The sequence below is a fragment of the Lates calcarifer genome, linkage group LG11 (assembly GCF_001640805.2).
Source record: "Lates calcarifer isolate ASB-BC8 linkage group LG11, TLL_Latcal_v3, whole genome shotgun sequence".
Lineage (NCBI taxonomy): Eukaryota > Metazoa > Chordata > Actinopteri > Centropomidae > Lates > Lates calcarifer.
In genome coordinates, this window is record NC_066843.1 from 4,726,454 (window position 1) to 4,745,360 (window position 18,907).

The 18,907-nt window shown below is 40.8% G+C and overlaps 2 protein-coding genes, 1 long non-coding RNA gene and 1 other non-coding gene across 5 annotated transcripts in view; 2 read left to right on the forward strand and 2 right to left on the reverse strand.

Annotated features, from left to right (window-relative positions):
• cacnb1 (calcium channel, voltage-dependent, beta 1 subunit) overlaps nt 1–6,728 on the reverse strand; it is a 31,032-nt gene extending 24,304 nt beyond the window's left edge. For both annotated transcript variants that reach the window (XM_018660627.2, XM_018660625.2), the window contains exons 1-2: nt 6,462–6,728; nt 1,135–1,221 (exon numbers count right to left, since the gene is read on the reverse strand). In XM_018660627.2, the coding sequence (XP_018516143.1) occupies nt 1,135–1,221; nt 6,462–6,551 (177 nt within the window). In that variant the 5' untranslated portion in view covers nt 6,552–6,728. The remainder of the gene's footprint in view (nt 1–1,134; nt 1,222–6,461) is intronic.
• trnac-gca (transfer RNA cysteine (anticodon GCA)) lies at nt 1,859–1,930 on the forward strand. The gene has a single exon. It is a non-coding gene; the product is annotated as a tRNA-Cys (tRNA).
• A 4,306-nt stretch (nt 6,729–11,034) lies between the features above and the next one.
• On the forward strand, nt 11,035–13,873 carry rpl19 (ribosomal protein L19). The gene is made up of 6 exons (XM_018660598.2): nt 11,035–11,151; nt 11,553–11,659; nt 12,544–12,666; nt 12,939–13,059; nt 13,261–13,371; nt 13,681–13,873. Exons 1-6 carry the CDS (start codon nt 11,147–11,149, stop codon nt 13,802–13,804), a joined length of 591 nt encoding a protein of 196 aa, XP_018516114.1. The 5' UTR covers nt 11,035–11,146; the 3' UTR covers nt 13,805–13,873.
• Nucleotides 12,938–16,792, reverse strand: LOC127142958 (uncharacterized). The gene is made up of 2 exons (XR_007814077.1): nt 16,679–16,792; nt 12,938–13,101 (listed from the first exon to the last, which is right to left on the reverse strand). It is a non-coding gene; the product is annotated as an uncharacterized LOC127142958 (long non-coding RNA).
• Nucleotides 16,793–18,907: the final 2,115 nt, after the last annotated feature.

An 18,907-nucleotide genomic window follows, 5' to 3' on the forward strand; every position in this document is an offset into this window, starting at 1 on the left:
GTGCAGTCACAAGGGTTTTTACTGTTGTTACCAGTGATGTTATCAAAGCCATTTCAATGTGTGAGATATGGTGCAGGCTGTGGGCTGCTGTGACATACACAGGTGAAGAGAGAATGAGATACCGGGTTTGAAGACAAGAAAATAAAGGGTTTCAGTATTTGGTTGTCACAGTGGAGAGATCAGCAAAGAACTGGAACATGACAAATAAACTGGGGTGAAAACTGACTTGGTAATAACAGAGAGGTAACAGTGGGGTAAATGAAACTCTTTGAACTCTGCAGTATGAACAGTTTTTCTCTCACTATAGAAGCCAGAAAGTTAAAAAAAAAAAAGAAGAAAAGATTATTCTCATTCTTTCAGCCTCCTGCGTACACGCATATCATCTCATATCCATTTGATATTCACTGTCTTAGTCATGTCACATAAATTTCATGTGTCCTTGTCTGTCTTAGCCAGAAGTTCCTGCAGGACATTTTACTGTAGTAATGCAAATTATGCAGAGAATAAAACTCCATGAACAAAAAATGTCTGGACATTTAGGATCCAAAATGATTGATGGACTTTTTGTTTGGGGGGGGAAACAAGATATAATGGCCATTATATATTGACATCATACATACTGAATAATCATGTAGTCTTAAAAAATGTGAGAACATAATAAAAAAAATGCCTGTGAGAAATTTAAAGAGCAAATTGAGACGTCCTTAAGTTGCCTGTTCAATTAACAGTTCAAAACACAAAGATATTCATTTCTATTTAAATTACAACTTTTTCAGACTCTTCACACTTTGAGAAGCTGAATAAATTGTTTGGTATTTTTGCTTGATATATGACTTTAATGATTCATTGATATCAAGACAGTTCCTTTTAAGTCAATGGACTTTTACTGCAAAGATGTTTCTTACTTCATGTGTGTGTGACATTAAGAAAAGTAAAAAAAAAGAAACATTTTAGGGCAGCAAGGAGATAAAACTAATTTGGAGGATGTCACTGAACTCTCAGCATTAAAAGTCCTCACTGTGACTCCATTAAACTTTCACACGACTCTTCATTAAACAAGACGAGAGGAAAGTTGAGGCGGAGTCTAGCACCCAGATTAGCAGTCTGAGGGAAGGATTAAGTGTGAAATGTTACCTGTCGGACAAAGCTGTTCGAGGTGGTGTCAGAGGAGGTGCTTCCATCTGAGCGCTTAAATCGGCTCTTCCTCTTGGCGTACTTTCCCTGCGACCAGAGAGGTTGGAGGGCGAAGGAGGAGGTGGGGGGATGAGGAGGATTTGGAAGGAAAGAAGAGAAAAACAGAAAAAGTTTAGCTGTGTGGCTCCATTATAACTTATCTTGACATATTTCTTAGAAAACCTTGTTTCCTGAGAGCATGATAGCCATTAACATTTGGCCCAGCAGCCTCTGAATATGATCAGGCAGTCAGATAAAGCCAGAGATAAAGCAGCACAAGGCCGCAGAGGAAGTCGACCAGAGAGAACGTGTCTACTGTGTCCACCAACCATCTTCATTACTTGTCATTTTTCATGTTCTGATGCAAACTGGGACCTTGTAATCTGATTGGCAGACCCCTAGCAAATGGCCTATCCGGGTTGGGCAGAGGCCACACATTGCATTATGAGCCCGCTCTGCCCACATCGCCATGGTTACACAATGCCGACTAATCACATTTGTTGGGAATCAGGAGCCTGGCTATGTTGTTCCTCCAGTGTGAAAGGAAGAGAGCAGCTGGTTAGAATAAGGCTTAGAACAAAACACAGCAGGCTAACATACACAATGTGTACATGTTACCACATTCAATACGTCTATGACCCAACACACACCTGTATAGTCACACTCCTGGCTCACATGTACAACAGGGGGTATAGCTCAGTGGTAGAGCATTTGACTGCAGATCAAGAGGTCTCCGGTTCAAATCCGGATGCCCCCTGGTTTTCTGTCACATCTCATGTTCCCACAGAGGAAGCAGGAAATATAACAGGACTATACTGCTGCTTTTTATCCTGTAATTTTATCTGGCAATACAGTTAAAATGGTTCTGTTTGATTTGAAAAGTCAGCTGGTGTGTTGGCTGTGTGGGTGCCAGTTGGAGGCACAAATATCAGAGATTTGAGAGTCAGCTGTCAGACAGCAGTCCTTTTAATAATAATAAAAAACAAACATACTATATCAACATTATCCCATTGTCCTCTTAGTTTAATTAGTCAATTACCTACAGTAACTTATATATAATGTCAGAATTTCCCATTAACTAACAAAACTTGACATTCTATTAAATAGAGATACACTGCTAATGTGAAAATGAACTAAAAAAAGAATCAGGTTTTTGGTAAGTGAGAAGAACCCTTTTTTGTAAAAAACAAAACAAAACAAAACAAAAAACTTGTAGTATTATAAAACTGCTGGTGCTGTATCACAAGCAATAATTTTCAATTGATATCCAGCCCTAATATTGACATGGAGAGGAATCAATGGCTGCCTGTGGGGTAAGGAAAACTATCCTTTCTTGTATTCTATTCTCTTTACGGGGATGCTTTGTAAACAGTCTCCCTCTGAACTGGTTGCTTGTGTTATACACACGGCACAGAATGATTACCTTTATCCACAACTGTTCACACACAGGCTTACAGCGAACCAACCAGCCCCCAGTCCCTCAACCTGCGCACACACACACACACACACACACACACCTACTGTATGTAAACACTGAACAAACCTGCTTCAAACCTAAATGTCTGAATGTCTAAAAGCTGTTCCTGGATCAGCGGGAGAGATTCAGAGACAGGTTAACTACCTGCCAATAGTGATCCCTCCTGGATTCAGTATATTGTTATCACTGTCACATTGCGTACAACAGTTCAGGCCGAGGCCCTCGGATGAATGATGCTGTCCTGCCTGCTTTTAAACAAACATGACCTGTAACACCAGCGCCAACTGGTGCGAACATAAAAACACACTGCGGCCCAGAGGATTTCAGTGTTAACAGATAAAAGAAAAACACATCTGTCACACGCTCCTCTCCAAAAACGGAGCTCATGATTTCTTTGTCGCTCAAAAATAATGAATCTACATAGCCGTTTGTGCTACTTTCGATTTCCTGCTGCTGGTTGAAAACACAGCAGGACGTTCTACAGCAAAGCAGCTCATATACACCCAGCAAATGAACAACTGAGCCATAAAATGACTGCATTGAAAACTCCAGAAAGTACAGTTACTGGCTTTTAATGTTAAAGGTGAACTTGAGTTGATGATATATGAGAAGATATGCAGATCAGCAACTGTGCTTGGGGGCTGAGATGCAACTGATACACTGAAAAATAGAGGATGACATCATTGTTGGCAAATCTGTCCACCTACACTGACTAAAAAGTTGTCCAAGAATCATGGCTTTTCAGAAAATGCACTGGTGGAAATAACTGATACTGACTGGTACCTCGATCCTGCATGCACTGTGATCAGATTTCAACAGATTTTAGATCAAGAAAATCACTGTGCTTGTATGTTTTTTTAAAGGTTTGTTCTGGGCAGCGGGGCGAGGTGGAGTTAAGTAACCTATCAACTTCTGGATGGATTCTCTCTTTGAAGGTTAAGTTCACAATTTACAGTATTAAACAGATATTTTGTTGCCAAATTCTCTTCTATATATTGTTTCACTGATATTTCTTTTTTTGATTTTTTCTTTTTTCTGAATTTTATTATTTTCATTTTATTTATCATGATTTTTTATTTTATATAACAGTGTTTTTTTAGGACAAACTTTCCTCTTTGAGTTACAATCCCTCCAGTGAAGCTCAACAGGGAAACACAAGGAGAGAATTTCCTACTAAAATGACTGTAATTTTGGAGGATATACACCTGATCTGACTACATCAGACTGTTGAATCCTCATATAAGCTTCAGATAAACTTCTGAATACATTTTTGCACAAAACAAAGATTGTGGATTTCGTATTATGATCTCTTAATGGCCAGTGTGAACAGAAGGGATGATTGCAGCAAGCAAAAACAGTTTCAGTGTTAATATGGGCACCAGAATGTAACCAATGGAAGTGTAATGTAACTGTATACACCACGTTTACACCTGGCTGAGTGAACCGGACCACCTCTGTATGAGGAATCAGATCATAATCCGCTCTGCTGCATCAACAGGTTTTGCCATAGCCAGAAACAGATCACACAGGACTACTGGGTTTTACTATAAATGGTGACTCGCTCAGCATCTTAAGATCTCAGGGTGCAACATGACGAGGCAATCAAAGAGGTTACTGTACAGAGACATTATCCACAGGAGTGTAAAGTGAAAGATGTCAAAGTTGGTCAAAGTTGCACCTGCAGGTTCTCGGCAACATTTTAAAGTAATAATTTTCATGTTTACGTCTCTTTTCATTTGTTTTCATGAGTGATTTAGATAACATGAATACACTGTGGATTTGTTTACAACCTGTTAGATAATCTGCCTGGTCACGATGCTTGCTCTTCTGGAGACGTTGCTCTGCCACCAGATATCTCAGCAATTAAACTGATAAATAAAATGTGATAATAACAGATAGAGATGATGACTGGACTACTAACATGACACCCAGTTTCTTCAAGGAATTGCTGGTAATGGTGGCAGAGGAAAACCTGTACTATGCTGTCACAGGTTAACGACTAAATGTGGCATGACGTGTGTGGGTGCCGGTGTGTTTTTTTTGAGGGGGGGTCTCTGTGATGCCGTGATGGGGCGAGTTCCTGTCAGTAAAGGGCAGGGAAATGCCAGGGGAAGTAGGGTGGGGAGGTTTCCTGTTGGCAAACATCCTCCCAAATTAAGACCATAATTAAAGAGGGTGTTGTGTGTGAGCAGGGGGCTTTAAACTGGAGGGTAGGGAGCATGGGGGGGCACAGGATGCATGATATCATGGCTGTGAGACACACACCACATGACGCTTCTTCAAGCAGAAGGTTACATATGTTATTCTGCTCACAGAGATCCACACTGATCTGCAATCTGAGGCCGATAAGCAGACACGATCTTTAATGTAAGTGACCCCCGGGCGCTGAATTTGGATCAGCTCTAAGCCCATAGTTCATTTCTTCTTCTGTGGTGCTGGGCAGAAAACTCAAACCGTCTCCTTCAGGATATTAGAAATGCTGTTTCCTGCTTGTCTCTCCACAGAGGAGTTCTAAATGCATATACTAGCATGACCCACTGCAGGTTTGCATGAACTTTATATCTAATTGATCAGAGGTGGCACACACACACACACACACAAACACAAACACACACACCAATTCCTGCTGCCTGGCACAAGGAGGGGGTCCATCTGTTTCACACCACAGCTCTCGCAGCAGATAAAGATCTGATTTCTAAAAACAGACAGGACGAGGTGAGATGGCGAGAGCAGGATGAAGATAGCGGGCCATTCAAAGTGGATGGAGAAGGAATCAGGAGAGTAGAGGGAGGAAGAGAGAGATGAGAAAGAGCTGGGAGGAGTGGGAGTAAAGAGGAGAGAGCGGGACTTGGCATGGTTTAAAGCACTTGGTTGTCTGTGGTGAGGTGTTTTTTTTTTCCTTCTCCAGAGAGACAATGACTGAGCTCAGCGTGGGTGTGTTTGTTCTAGATATTCTCATCATGTTTTTTTTTTTTCTCTCTCTCATCCATTTAAACTGTTATGACTAAACATGCCCACAACATCATGGCACATCCTAAAAGCCACAGTCTATTTGTGGCTGTGAAAAGAGTGACACCATCGAAAGTTGAGGGATAAATTTGTAAATAAGGGAAACATCAATTCACCAAGTTGAATTTTTGGTGTGTTAGAGAGGATTTTCCTCAGACTGAGAAACAGGTTTGATGTCAGATGCGAGACTTAAAACACCAGCCACATTTTTAAAAAACAAAATCAACAACTTAAAACTTAAAACTTAAAAGATTCCACCTCCTCCTGCTTCAAATAAAACTCCAATTCAACTCCTCTCCAGCTGGACAGATCAACATTTTGTGAAACATCTACTTGGTTATTGACTGACTGATTAAACAAAGGCGTGGTTTTCATAAGGACCCAATGAGCAGAAAGCATAAAAACAAGCGTTACATCATATCCTCACATATGGTTACACACAGGCGACTTACTAAAACCAACACAATTACCGGCGGCTAGACACGGGGCCAAGGATGAAACCAGAAATCTGAATCCAAATGGATAAAAAAAAAACTACAACCTGTTAAACCATAACCATGTTCCTGCTTCCTCTTAAAATCTTACTAACATTAAAACTCAGGTTTAAATCAGTGCACGGTGCCGTAGCGTTTTACAGAATTAGGCGACTTAATTGCCGAACAACCTGTTAATCTTCAGAAGTGAAACGGCTCCACTGTCATAAAAAGCCTCTTTAGAATAAATGTGCGACAGAGCTCAGAGTACTTTCTGTTTTCTGTCACAATACCTCTGCTTTTCTTCCGTTTCTGTTCCTTGCTCTTACCTGTGTGTGTGGATGATGGTCGAACATGTCCATTTGGATCTCCTGGGTTGAGGTCGAAGGCGTCCTGGACATACTACTTTTCTGTACCATTGATTTAACTTTTTCTTTAAATCTATTTTCAGTTTCGTGTGTTTATGGCGGTGTCGACAGACTCATCTTTTTTTTCTGTCTCTCTGTTCAGGGGAGGGTAAAGCCGCTGATGTATCTGAGCTGGCTGGTAAAATAATGGCAACAGCTGCCTCCCTCCAGCCTATAGCGTTACACACTGGCGCACCAGGCTTTTACACTAGAGTCAAGTCAACGGACTGACGCAACTACTGCTTTCAAAATAAACCTCACAAAACAGGGTGGCAACTATAGGAGAGTGTGACTCATTTTTTATCACGATGCTGAAGATAGAGTCACTGGAATTCAAGATTTCTAATACTGCTGTTTTCCTTCTTAAAATAACCATTACAAAAATAAAGCACAGCATGAGTTTGCAAAGAGGCTGAATGATGATGATCACACAGCACAGAGCGATCCCAAACACACCTGACAGAAGCCAGGGAATCCGATATCTAATCTGATCTAGCCTTGTCTAGTCTGGATCTAACGATATAACAGCAACACATAATATGTAAATCATTTAATACAAGATCATGTCTATTGGGATTTACATGAGCTTCGTATTAATGTTGTTGTCGACAGTGGTTAAATGAAAGAATGAAAAAATATTTAAAAAGGGAACAGAGTATTAGTGTTTGAGGGTCAGATTTGCCAATCACTGCTTTAGATCAGCAAATCTACAATTTATATGTAATCTAATGGACAGGAGGAAACATACACTAACTCCAATAACGTGATTAACACCCTTGCTTTGTTAAACATGTTTGTCAAAGTGACTTAAATTCATTTGGACTATGGCATATCTTTTTTTAATGTAAATTCAGTATATATCCTTTACTATTATATACATTTTATTGTGCTACTATCGGGCTTCAACAGTTAGAGGTAAAAACTGTGGCACTGAAAGTAGAAGTAGCTGTTGTCATAGTAGTCATATGAAATGTAAGTTTGCTCTTTCAACTGAGGTAGACATGCTTTTATTTTGAAGGCAGCATCCTCTAACTACCGGTATAGTTATGTCTTTTTCTCTCGAACTTCACGCCGTTTCTGTCTCCTGTGTGCGCTCAACAGACTCCAGCTGGGAGCCGTGGTCCACGCCCCACTGAACAGACCCCACCTTTACTTATCGATTGGTGAGGGAACAACAGAGCCCTGGTGATGATGGTGGCTGTGACACACACACACACACACACACACACGTGGAGGTTCATGGTGCTGTGGCCTTGATAGGAACGGATGTTTCAAAGGCCCCAGAGTTTTAATGGTTCCAGAGACATGCTAGAAATTACAGATATTTACAGTCTAGGGCCCCTGGGATGAGTTGCTATCAAGGGCCCCTCAGCTCTCCACCAACAACCTGCGTGCTGCGTCATGTGCACAATCATGTATATGATTCCCAAGACTGTCATGGACAGATCTGAGTATATGAGTCTTAAACGAAGTCGACTGTTAAAACACGTCTGTGAGAAAGATCTGAACTGAGGTCACACAGCATAGATGATCATATCGACTGAAATCTGAATAAACAGTGGGGCTGATTCATCCACCTCCACCTCTCACAGAAATCACCCCGCGAGGGAATTGATCTCCACGCCTGTTGAAAGTCTGTGACAAACTCCTTCTGCAGGGAAATCTGTGTGACGTTGTGATCTGAGATCAGAGCTGATGGCGTCGGCTTGAACACCCACAAGATCATCATCCTCTGTGGCTGTAGCTCATACTTCCGGAGAACTGGGTAGGAGGAGGAAGCCTCGATGGTTATACTCTTCAAAAAGATAAAGGAAAAAAAAGCAGAGAAACAGAAACATGGTGTTCTGTTGAAATGATAATAGCTGTGTCTCTAAAGGGTCCCTGTGACTCTACTGCAGCAGCTGGTCAACATCTTCCTCCAAGGAAAACATAATGTGCAGCTGGAGAACACTGAGTTTCAGGTTGTTGTTTTTTTTTTCAGCTCTGTGCCGTTGCCCAAGGTAACAGAGTGGATGGACACCAAGTCCACAGCAGCTATCTTCAGCTCACTCCTCTTTGCAACTACATGCAGTAAAAGCAAAGGTAGAATAAACCTATCTATTGTAAATATTGGCTGTTTGATTTCCAACTGCTGCATCTTCTCCTCCTTCTTGACGGGCACGACTCTATAATTGCAGTCTGGATCGTGAACTCTGTGTGAAACGAGTCTTTGGTGAGGGATGGCAGCACAGGTGCATCATCATGAACGCCCTAATGAATTCGGCATTAAAGGATCCTGTAAATGAGATTACTGTATCCCTCTGACCTGCCCAATATGTCATCCTGCTTGTCGTCTGAGGTTCAGATTCACTGCTGGCTCAAAGTAACTGATGGAAAGAGGAGACCTCAGGCTCAGTGCTGCTCTCTGCGACTTTGATACCACTTAACACAAGTCAGAGGAAATGAATGCCGATTGAACCAATTAAATGATCTCTTGTATGTGGCATGAGTCCAGCTCTTAAAAGCACAAACAGAGAGTTGTAATTCACTGACAAACTGAGTTCAAAAGTAGCAGCACAACACACCTCTGCACATTAATCTACTACATTACTGGATTCATCCCAAGTTAATATAGCTCTTTTTGGGCTACGTGTTCTGATAATGCAGTTGCACTGCACATTAGCTGTTGAGGTATAAGACGTTTTTTTTCTCATTCACAGCAAAAACTCTGGTCAAACTGTAATGCTTGTTCTATCTGGTTCGTCTAAGACGACACTACATCCCAACTACAACTTCTCCATCATGCTGAGCATGATTCAGTGTGCACCAGTAGTCTGGTTATGATGAGACTTTTTGAGTATCCTGGTTATGTGTTGAGCATGTAAACACCTTATCCAGGCTTCTAACGTGCTGAGAGGTCAAAGACAAACCTACACACAGACTACCAAACCACAGATCTGTGAAAAAGTATAATAGAGGACCTCAAAAAATATCCTGGTCCAAGCACATAAGAGGCCCTCTCCCAGGGTGGACAGGACAAACAGTCCAACCTCTTTAGGATTTTTAAACACTGTTGTTCTCTTACTGGACGACACATTCTTTAGCAGAGAGTAACGCCGTGTCTTTTGAAGTTGCATCAGCTCTGGCGATCTGGCACTTTGGGTCATACTTTGCCTAGAGATGATGATTTCAATTCGTATTCTGAGGTCACCTGAGGTGAGGAAAGTCACACAAGAGCTCCTCACGCACCCACACTGTGAGCGTGCGGCGTTGCCATGGAAACGGGCTGCTGCCAGGAGATTCGAGGATGCAACAGTGGCACCCTTAATAAGTAGCCAGCCAGATAGTAATGTACCATTGGCTATTTTTATTCTTCTTCTTTTTTTTTTATAAACGGCTTCATAAGTGGCCACTCACTAAACCACTCACTGCTGCTTGTTTTTAATAGAAACCACTCAAAAGCCTCAAATGCATTTATCTAATCTCTTAATTTGTTCTCAATAGTCAGAATGTTTTTTTTTCACCCTCCCTGTGCTGCATATTTTTGACATCGACTTGCTGCTAGACTTGTTACTGCTAATTTTTTATGCTGTTTTATTAAGGGTGTTTTTCACATCTTTGGCAGGGTGTGTTTCACAGTGCATCACTAAAAGAGTTCAGACAGTGTCAACATACTTTGAGGTTGTACAATATTTTCAGAACACAAACTTTTGTTTTGTGCTTGTTGTGCTGTCAGGTTTTATAATAAAAGTTCTGTTGCTTTGAAATTCATTACTATAACGCAGACAAAAACATGCATTAAATAACAAACAGCCCACTCCTGAATCAGAAAGACTTTTGACAACACAGAAGATAAGTAATTCATTATTAGTTTCTTTTGTGTTATTTGCACTGAAGCAACACAAACATTTTCAAGTATAATGGAAAAATGGCAACTGTATTTGACCAAGCTTGTAATGTAAGCCAGCCAACACAGAATAAACACCACTGTAATAATAAGAGGAATAATGAAATGTAATAAGAATACTCTATTGTTACTATTTTTATTATTTTAGTCCTTATTGTACGATGGAATTTTAATTTCCTGTTTAATTTTAATCCTCATTGAACATGATGTGAACCCTTTTGTGGGGACGTTATTAGGGCGGCTTAGCTGAACATTTTACATCAGGGATTACGTCTAAAAACTGGCAGAATTAATCATTTTACATTATTAATAGGAACGAACATCAACAATATACAAATAAAAGATATTAGGATAAAAATAAATATAATAATGGTGGTGTTCCTGCTCTCAACACTGCCCCCATGTGGTACAAAAGCAGAAAGCACCCTGCTACTACGCCACCCATAATGCATTGCAAAAAACCTGGTCAGTACCATAATTTTACAACGGGGGTTCGATGATTTGAAGTTTTAAAATATACTCAAGATTATCATCGTCTCTGATAATTTTCCATCAATGTGAGCTTTAATTAACGATAAATATTAGCACCGCAAAATGTTTAAGATATTAAAAACGTCTGAGCTAAGACCGAGCTGTTCCGTGCTCAAAGATGGACTCTCCTCTATAATGGTAGCTTCCAGCTCGTCTCGCAAGCCTTCCTTTTCCTATTGAAGTAGCAGCCATGAGGTAGGATCACAGGACGATGGCACAATAAAAGTCACAATTTAGCCGTTTAAATGCAAAACTGTAAACCTCAAATCACTTTATAAAGACAGCTATATGTCTTGTTTAAAGACACATAACGTTTATACGTCATTAGAAAATCAAAATCACACATTTTACGTGTCTCAGTGTAACACGATGTAGCAGACTGAGAGGCCATGTTGTCAACCCGGCTGGCAGTTAGCTAAATGTTAGCTGTGCGGCTAACAGCGTCTTAGTCGCTTATCCTGTGTAGCAGCATTTTTAATCACATATAAAACTGGCCAGTTGTGTGACATGGAGCTTGGTTCACCTTTTGAGGCAGGTGTTGAACTATGTAAGTGAAGTTAATATGTCTGACTGGGTGTTATCTTTGCGACCTGCAGCATGCTCAGGCTCCAGAAGAGGCTGGCCTCCAGCGTCCTGCGCTGCGGCAAGAAGAAGGTCTGGTTGGATCCCAACGAGACCAATGAGATCGCCAACGCCAACTCCCGTAAGTAGAGCAACAAGTCGTCTCAAAGTTTGATAATCAGCATCAGCGTTTATGGAGACAATGAATTGCTGGTCTTTAGCTGCTGTCTGTCTCAGCGTAAAGACTCATTCGCTCCATCACAGCCATCTAAACGTGTGACAGACCGATGGACAGAAACAAGTCCACTTCATAGGTACAACGGCCTGCTCAAATAATGCACAGATATCCGGGCCGGCATTTTTAATGGTAATTTTATGCAATAACTGACACAGCCTTGAAGGTGTACTCCCTCAGTGTAGTTTTGCACCGTCAAAACACGCTGGATCCTACAATGTCAGTGTTGTTTTTCATTAGACCTGTGCCTGGTATTCTCCCCCAAGTCTTTCAAACTTTACTTCTCTTTATTTCACAACTTCACACACATAAACCAAAGCTAGGTTTACTGAATAACCGTGAAATCTAAAGCCAGAGCTTAGATCATAGTGTTTGCCGGTTAATTCAGTTCTCTGAATCAGAGAAAGAAATTTTTTATAAATACAATGATTACAGACCAGATAACATTACATATTATGATTATTAAACTAATCTTTATTTGTAGAATTATTGGTGGTCTGCTTTGATTGTATGAATATGAGTTAAATTATTTTCTTGTGCTAAATGGAATTCTTGGTACAGATATTTGCAAGGTTTGTGTTTTTAAAAGACCAGTTCTTTTACTACAATAGTTGTATAAAGTGACACTATAGATTTAGCAAACACACATCAATTCCATGGTCTGCAACGTAAAGAAGTATATCAACATTACATTGTAATAAGACATAAGATCTCTGGAGTTTTCCCAGTTGAAATAGTGTATATGCTCCCTTGCTCTGCTCTCAATATCTAACTTTCTTTCTGCGTTTCAGGCCAGCAGATCCGTAAACTGGTGAAGGATGGTCTTATCATTCGCAAGCCTGTTACGGTCCACTCCAGGGCCCGCTGCCGCAAGAACACACTGGCACGCCGCAAGGGAAGACACATGGGTGTCGGTAAGTTGAAGCAGTGTTCTCAGTTTGACCTGATGTATGTCAGGTTTGTTGCGTTTATAACAGCACTTGTTTTAAGACTGCCAAATGGTAGGTCATATGAACAAGGAAAACCAGCTGCAAATTATAAATTATTCAACTAAACTGATAAATTTAGGAAACCATCTATGTGAAACTTAATTTACTAAGGAGAGGTATGGAATGATTACTATTTGGATTATGGAGCTCAGTGTGTACAGTGAAAGCTGACTTACCTTCCTAATTCCTTTCCTCAGGTAAGAGAAAGGGTACTGCCAATGCCCGTATGCCAGAAAAGTTGAACTGGATGCGGCGCATGAGGATCCTGCGTCGTCTGCTGCGTCGCTACAGGGAGTCCAAGAAGATTGACAGGCACATGTAGGTTCATGACTTCTTGTTCCTCCTTTCTATGGATTTCATCTGTTTGCACCAAACACATTTAAGATTAGGAGGTTATTTTTCACAGGGAAGACACAAGGTGTCTTACTGCTTTTTAACAACACTGGTATTGTAGCTACTGTTCCTTTTGAAACTGCAGCTGATAATGTGTTAATACCTCTTTCCACTCCGCTCTTTCAGGTACCACAGCCTCTACCTGAGGGCCAAGGGTAACGTGTTCAAGAATAAGCGAATCCTTATGGAGCACATTCACAAGCTGAAGGCAGACAAGGCCCGCAAGAAGCTCCTGGCGTAAGTCAACACCCAATGTTCTTCTCCCGTTTTGTTCAGGTCCTTTAAATAGGCACTTAAATACAGCTCTATTCATCTTGACAAACCCACATTTGAGGCATGAAGGCCCATATTCCCAGTCATGTTACTGAAGTAGTCAACCTCATTCTGCTATGCACTAAATTGTGGGTTGGGGAAGTGATAGATTTTGGGGATCTGCGCTAAATTATCTGAATTTAAAGTAGAGCCAGGAGAAAACTGATGAATCTGACTACGTGCTGTTTCTATGGATGTATAACAGCTGTCACTTTCTCTCCACCATCCCTACAGTGACCAGGCCGAGGCTCGTCGCTCCAAGACAAAGGAGGCCCGCAAGCGCAGAGAGGAGCGTCTCCAGGCCAAGAAGGAGGAGATCATCAAGACCTTGTCCAAGGAGGAGGAGACCAAGAAGTAATCTGGCTCTGTCCGTCCTGCCTGACTCTGCCATCAGTCGAGTGCCGAAATAAAAGTGTACATAAAGACACTGATTATCTCTTGTGCTTTGTTCTTTCATAGTATTTGATCAGCAGGAAATAATTGTGTGGAATAAAATTGTGTGGAATAAAAAGCTGCTAACACATGCAGTGACCCCAAGAGAACTAATGTCCAAATAGAAATACATTTAATATGTTTCTCCTTCATAGAAGTTGGACCTTCTAACATCCATTACCAATATTTTTTTCATTATTTGCTAAAGGAATACAATGTTTTTCATAGTTATTTCTAACACAATAACTGCTGGGTCAATGAAAAATCCTCAACACGCTGGATAGATTGTCAAAGAGGAGGAAAATTTGAGACATGCCACCCTTTATAGCCATTTAGAGACCAGTATTGATTAAGCATTTCACATCAACCAAGCAATAACAAAGCCCCACCAATTAAAGTGTCGCTTACAGCTAGGATTTAGTCCACAATAAACCTATAGCAGAGTGGTGATTGAAGTGGTCAGCGCAGAGGCTACTTGTGCTTTGTGACAGTGAAAAGAAAGGCGATGATTCAAGAGTCCAAGGGTGGAAAATTTACAAGGTCTACACCTTAAAAAAATGTCTGGTTTGATATTAACAAACTGCTCAGAAATGTGAAATGTTTTTGGGATTGTCAGCTGCGCAAGTTGGCACACAGTCATGCCATCCCCTCTGGCTCTAAAGTTGTGAAACAGAAGATGTATTTGTAGCAGGAGTCGTCTAAACATGCATTTGACATCTGAACACACATGTAGTCTAATGAACAGAAAGTAGTTGGGCTTAGTAGTTTAGGCTTTACAAATGAAACCTGAAATACCTGAAACATCTGGTCAGGAAACAATCCAAAATCAAGGTCCAATTTTTCTGAAAGCTCTGGAACAAAGCAGTAAAGTGCACCTTGAGCTCTGATTGTTTTGTTAAACTATTATTCCTAAGGTCAATGACGTCTAATGCTCATCTTGTACAGCAACACTGACAAGAATTCCTTAAAGGTGCCACAGATGAACTCAAAACAGCCACTTATCCAGCCTGTCATGGTTGATGGCACAAAACAAAGCCTCTAAGTGGACCTTGGGGTTACAGACTACTGCTTACTTCTTTGGTAATGTCTGACAGTGAGGGCTACTGTCAGCCTAAAGTAATTATATACAAAAATAGAACTAAATAACAAACAGTTCTTGAAAGTCTGAACTCTACGGCTGCACCACCGTTGTCCAGTTTAATTAGTTTAATTCTGTTGTGGAAAAGTGTCAAATTTCAGCAGCAACATTAATAACAAAAATCTCAAACTCTCTGCTAAACTGAATTTAACAAGTCATTTTTCCTTTCACTACAACCCAGTCAGTCAAGAAGAAAGTCTCTCTGACGTGTCTGGGTCTTGAACAGATCATTAACACGGATGCTTGTGATTAAGAATGAATATTTCTTTCATGTTTTGTAATTTGTAGAATTAATTCAAGCTTGAATGTCATCTTTGTATCAGGTCCTTTGTACGATCTCTGATAACTGGTTTAGTGTAGTCTGTCTGTACCAGGCCACACAGAATTATCTCCAGACCTCTGATTTCAAACCGGTTATGATTAATTTCATTTCCTGCTTTGAGAGGAATCGAACTGCTGTTAACTCTCTGGGCGCTGTTTTGACCTCAAGTGACCTGGGTCCCAAATCTAAAACTCAAGTGATGAAACAGGTAAGATCCCTGTTCCAGTTTCTCAAACTAAATGTTAAATCTTTCAATTATTTTGAGAAACAACAGACATTGTGTAAATATGTTGTCAGTTTTTAAATTTTATTTTACAGACTTGTTGCCATCTAGTGGTTACAGCTGGTATGACAGATTCAAAGGGCTGATTTGGGCCTGAATGTTGAACATTAGTATCAATTAAATATAATTAAATTAATTATTTTGGATTTGTAGAAGCGTCTTGCTGAGTTTTGGTGAATCTGTCTGAGAATATCAGTTTGCTCAAAGTGTTTTGAGGTCAATTTGACAAATTCTGTGATATCTTTGTGTCGTTGGGATCAGATCTGAGACAGAGCTACAGGAAATTACTTTTCACTCAATCTGAGCTCTAGAGAAAAGATTTTGGGGACGTCTGACATGTCATGAAACAAACACATACTGATAAAAGCTATAAAAATGTGTTTATTGTTTTCTTTATGTTAGACACAAACAACTCTGATCTATTCCATTCAGGCTATTAGGGATTGATCTGTCTCTCATGTCCATTACAGCCATAGCAGGAAGTGTAAATTATGCATGTTCCCCTCCAAGTGATTGTCTATGTGGCATATGCCCAGTAAATCTAAGTGTGGTCTACAGGTTTGTGCGCAGTGTGTGTGTTTACGCTCGGTGGGGTTTTTTAGTTGTGTGGGTGTTTATAAAACATGCAAGGAGGGTGGTGGAGGGCACCGGCCCTCATGCTAAGCAGCCGTGGAATGCAGCGGGATCAGCTGTTCCTCAACCACATGACCCCATTACCGCCCCCCTCAAGCCCGCCTATCCCATCACGCCTCCCCGCGGAGCCATTCACCAGTCTCAGCCATCGCAAGTGAGGTGGAAGGTGATGACAGTTTTGAGGACCGACAGCTGGAAGAAAAGCCGCAAAATTATTCCGTCGGGTGGGCCACAGGTCCCAGAGCTCATGATTAGATCTGCTCTCAGTAAAGTTAATGAGAGGAAAAAGCCTCATACAGCTTAAAACTTTCAGTGCTACTGTTGGACCCTCAAAGACTGTGAGACCTGCGGTTAGTGCAGATAAGATAAAAGAAGTGCAGCCTTGGTGTGGTTGTAGAAATCAAGTCAATAAAATGTGACTTACATTACATGATGTTTCTTGTAGCTGTAGATTAGAACCGTGTGATCCCACCTGTTACTGACTCAGACTGGTCTTCCTGTCTCTAATTAATACACCTGGGGAAGACTTGCTATCTTAACACACAAGGAAAAACAATGCTTCCCCTAGTGGTCAGATTAAACAGTACATTTTCACACTAAAGATGTTAACTTTTCAGCTATGTTAAACAGAGAAAAAAACATCAAATATTCACCTTTGAGAAGATGGAACCAGAGGATATTTGGCTTCTTTGCTGGAAACCATCAGTTTGTTTAAGATGATTATTGTTGTGCAGATCGACCAATCAGTTTATCAGCTAATAATTTTAGTAGCAGGTGAATCTATCCATATTTTATTCACATTTCAAGACGTTTTAGAGGTCAGGGGAAGAGAAAATATTCAGTTTTTTTTACAAGAAAAAGCAAAAATTAGTTTTAGAAAAAGCCTCACTACCTCGGAAACTTCAACTTAATATACACTTTGCGTCCTCTCGTCACCATTTTCACTGCTTGTTAACAGACAATCACACTCATATTTAAAGAGAGCAAAGAAATCTTTCCCCATGCAATTTGCTGACGCTTGCTGATTCATATTATCTGACAGTACAGTCTGTAGTTCACCTACGTTAAATGTGGTCTTGGTTTGGCAGGTCTCAACACACCACATCGCTGTGGTGTCTGTCAGGTCTGTGTTGCATACGGGAAACAGGTCTGAGTCAAACTGCATGGAAACAAATGTTTATCCTGCTCCGGGGGCTTTGCTTAAGTTGTAAACAAAAACAAGGGAGTTGAAAATAAAAGGAAATATCAGTTCAGTTTTGTCCATATACATATAAATGTGTAGATGTATGTATGTGTTTTGTGTGTAAAAGAAACTATCATAAACCAGCTTGAATCCTGGCAGGAAGTTTGCTGTGCTTTTGGGGGAACACCCATCGTCTAGAAGTGTTTACCAGAAACGGAGGCAAGCCTGGTTCACATCCTGCCCCTCATGTGTTTTACCTTATGAACAGTCCAGAAACCTGCGTAAAAGAGGAAGCAGGGTAATGGCAGCAGCCTCATCACTGCTGCAGTAACGGGTTGTATGGACAAGGTGGAGGACAGATTTATAAGGTTCTGTCAGAGTGACAATAAGATCTTTGTCCTTCTGTCTCACTTGTGATTGTGTCACATGGGCTCTTTAGTGGAAGTACTTTGTTCCCTCACCCCACCCCCCTGTCACCTACTCCTCTCCCGTTATCGTCTGCTACCCTAAAGCGTGCTGTGTTTAGACTTCCTGTCAAGATGCACAGAGCTATGAAAGTGTTTGTCCACCATCATCTATGCAAATACTTGATAGGAATTAAAATAGCGTTGCCACTTTACATCCATTAACCCCTTATTGAGGAGAATTGAGGTGTCCTGTGCCAATTTTAAGTGAATATGGGCACACGCAGAGACTAGATTCAATTGCAGAAAGTTGCAGAATGTACAGTTTATCAACTTTGTGCTGACTTTTCCCTGTGCTGCACAACAAATTAATTTTAAAAAGTTCCCTAATTACACAATCATCCATCACTGAGATGATAATTCCAGCATGATTCATCCATGCTGAGAAGAAGAGTCTGAGGGCTTCCTGCAGGCACACAAGAGCTGCACAATGCTGAGAAGTCTCCTGTGTTACAAGATTATGAATGTCATCTTGAAAAATCACTTCTTTGGTTTTAATGCGGTTAAATAACTTATGGAGTCCTTAGATGGAAATGGCATTGTCTGTAATGAGCTAATGACTGACTGTTGTGCGTGGGAGGCAGCAGAACAGCCTGTAATGAGGGTAAGCCAGATGAGAGGTCTAGATTTTTGATTTAACAGGCCGCCAGAGAAGCAAGGTGTTTGTTGCTGTACTGTACAAAACACTCCCAGTTATTCTGGGGCAGTGGTTCCCTTTTTCTTGCCCACAGCCTTGTTATTATTGCAGAGTTTCCATGCTGGAGAAAGCCGTTTTTCTCCCAACGTTGCTCTTCACATTCCTGTTAGCGTCTCATGATGCATGAAAGGTCGTGCATATGTGTACTTCCTCCCAGAGGCACTGCTCTCAGGAGAGTGAGTTTGTGTTATCTCTCCTCAGATCAGGATACATTTAGAAAATTCTGGTGCGGTGAAGAGGAATGAGGTGTCTTTTGTTTCCAGTCTGGTGAAGACTGAAAGACTGAATTTGACTATCGGACATTTAGAA

Excerpts from the sequence above, each read along its gene's own strand:
- rpl19 (XM_018660598.2), top strand. Across the intron at positions 11,660-12,543 it reads GATCGCCAACGCCAACTCCC|GCCAGCAGATCCGTAAACTG; the intron begins GTAAGTAGAGCA and ends TCTGCGTTTCAG. Across the intron at positions 13,060-13,260 it reads AAGAAGATTGACAGGCACAT|GTACCACAGCCTCTACCTGA; the intron begins GTAGGTTCATGA and ends CCGCTCTTTCAG.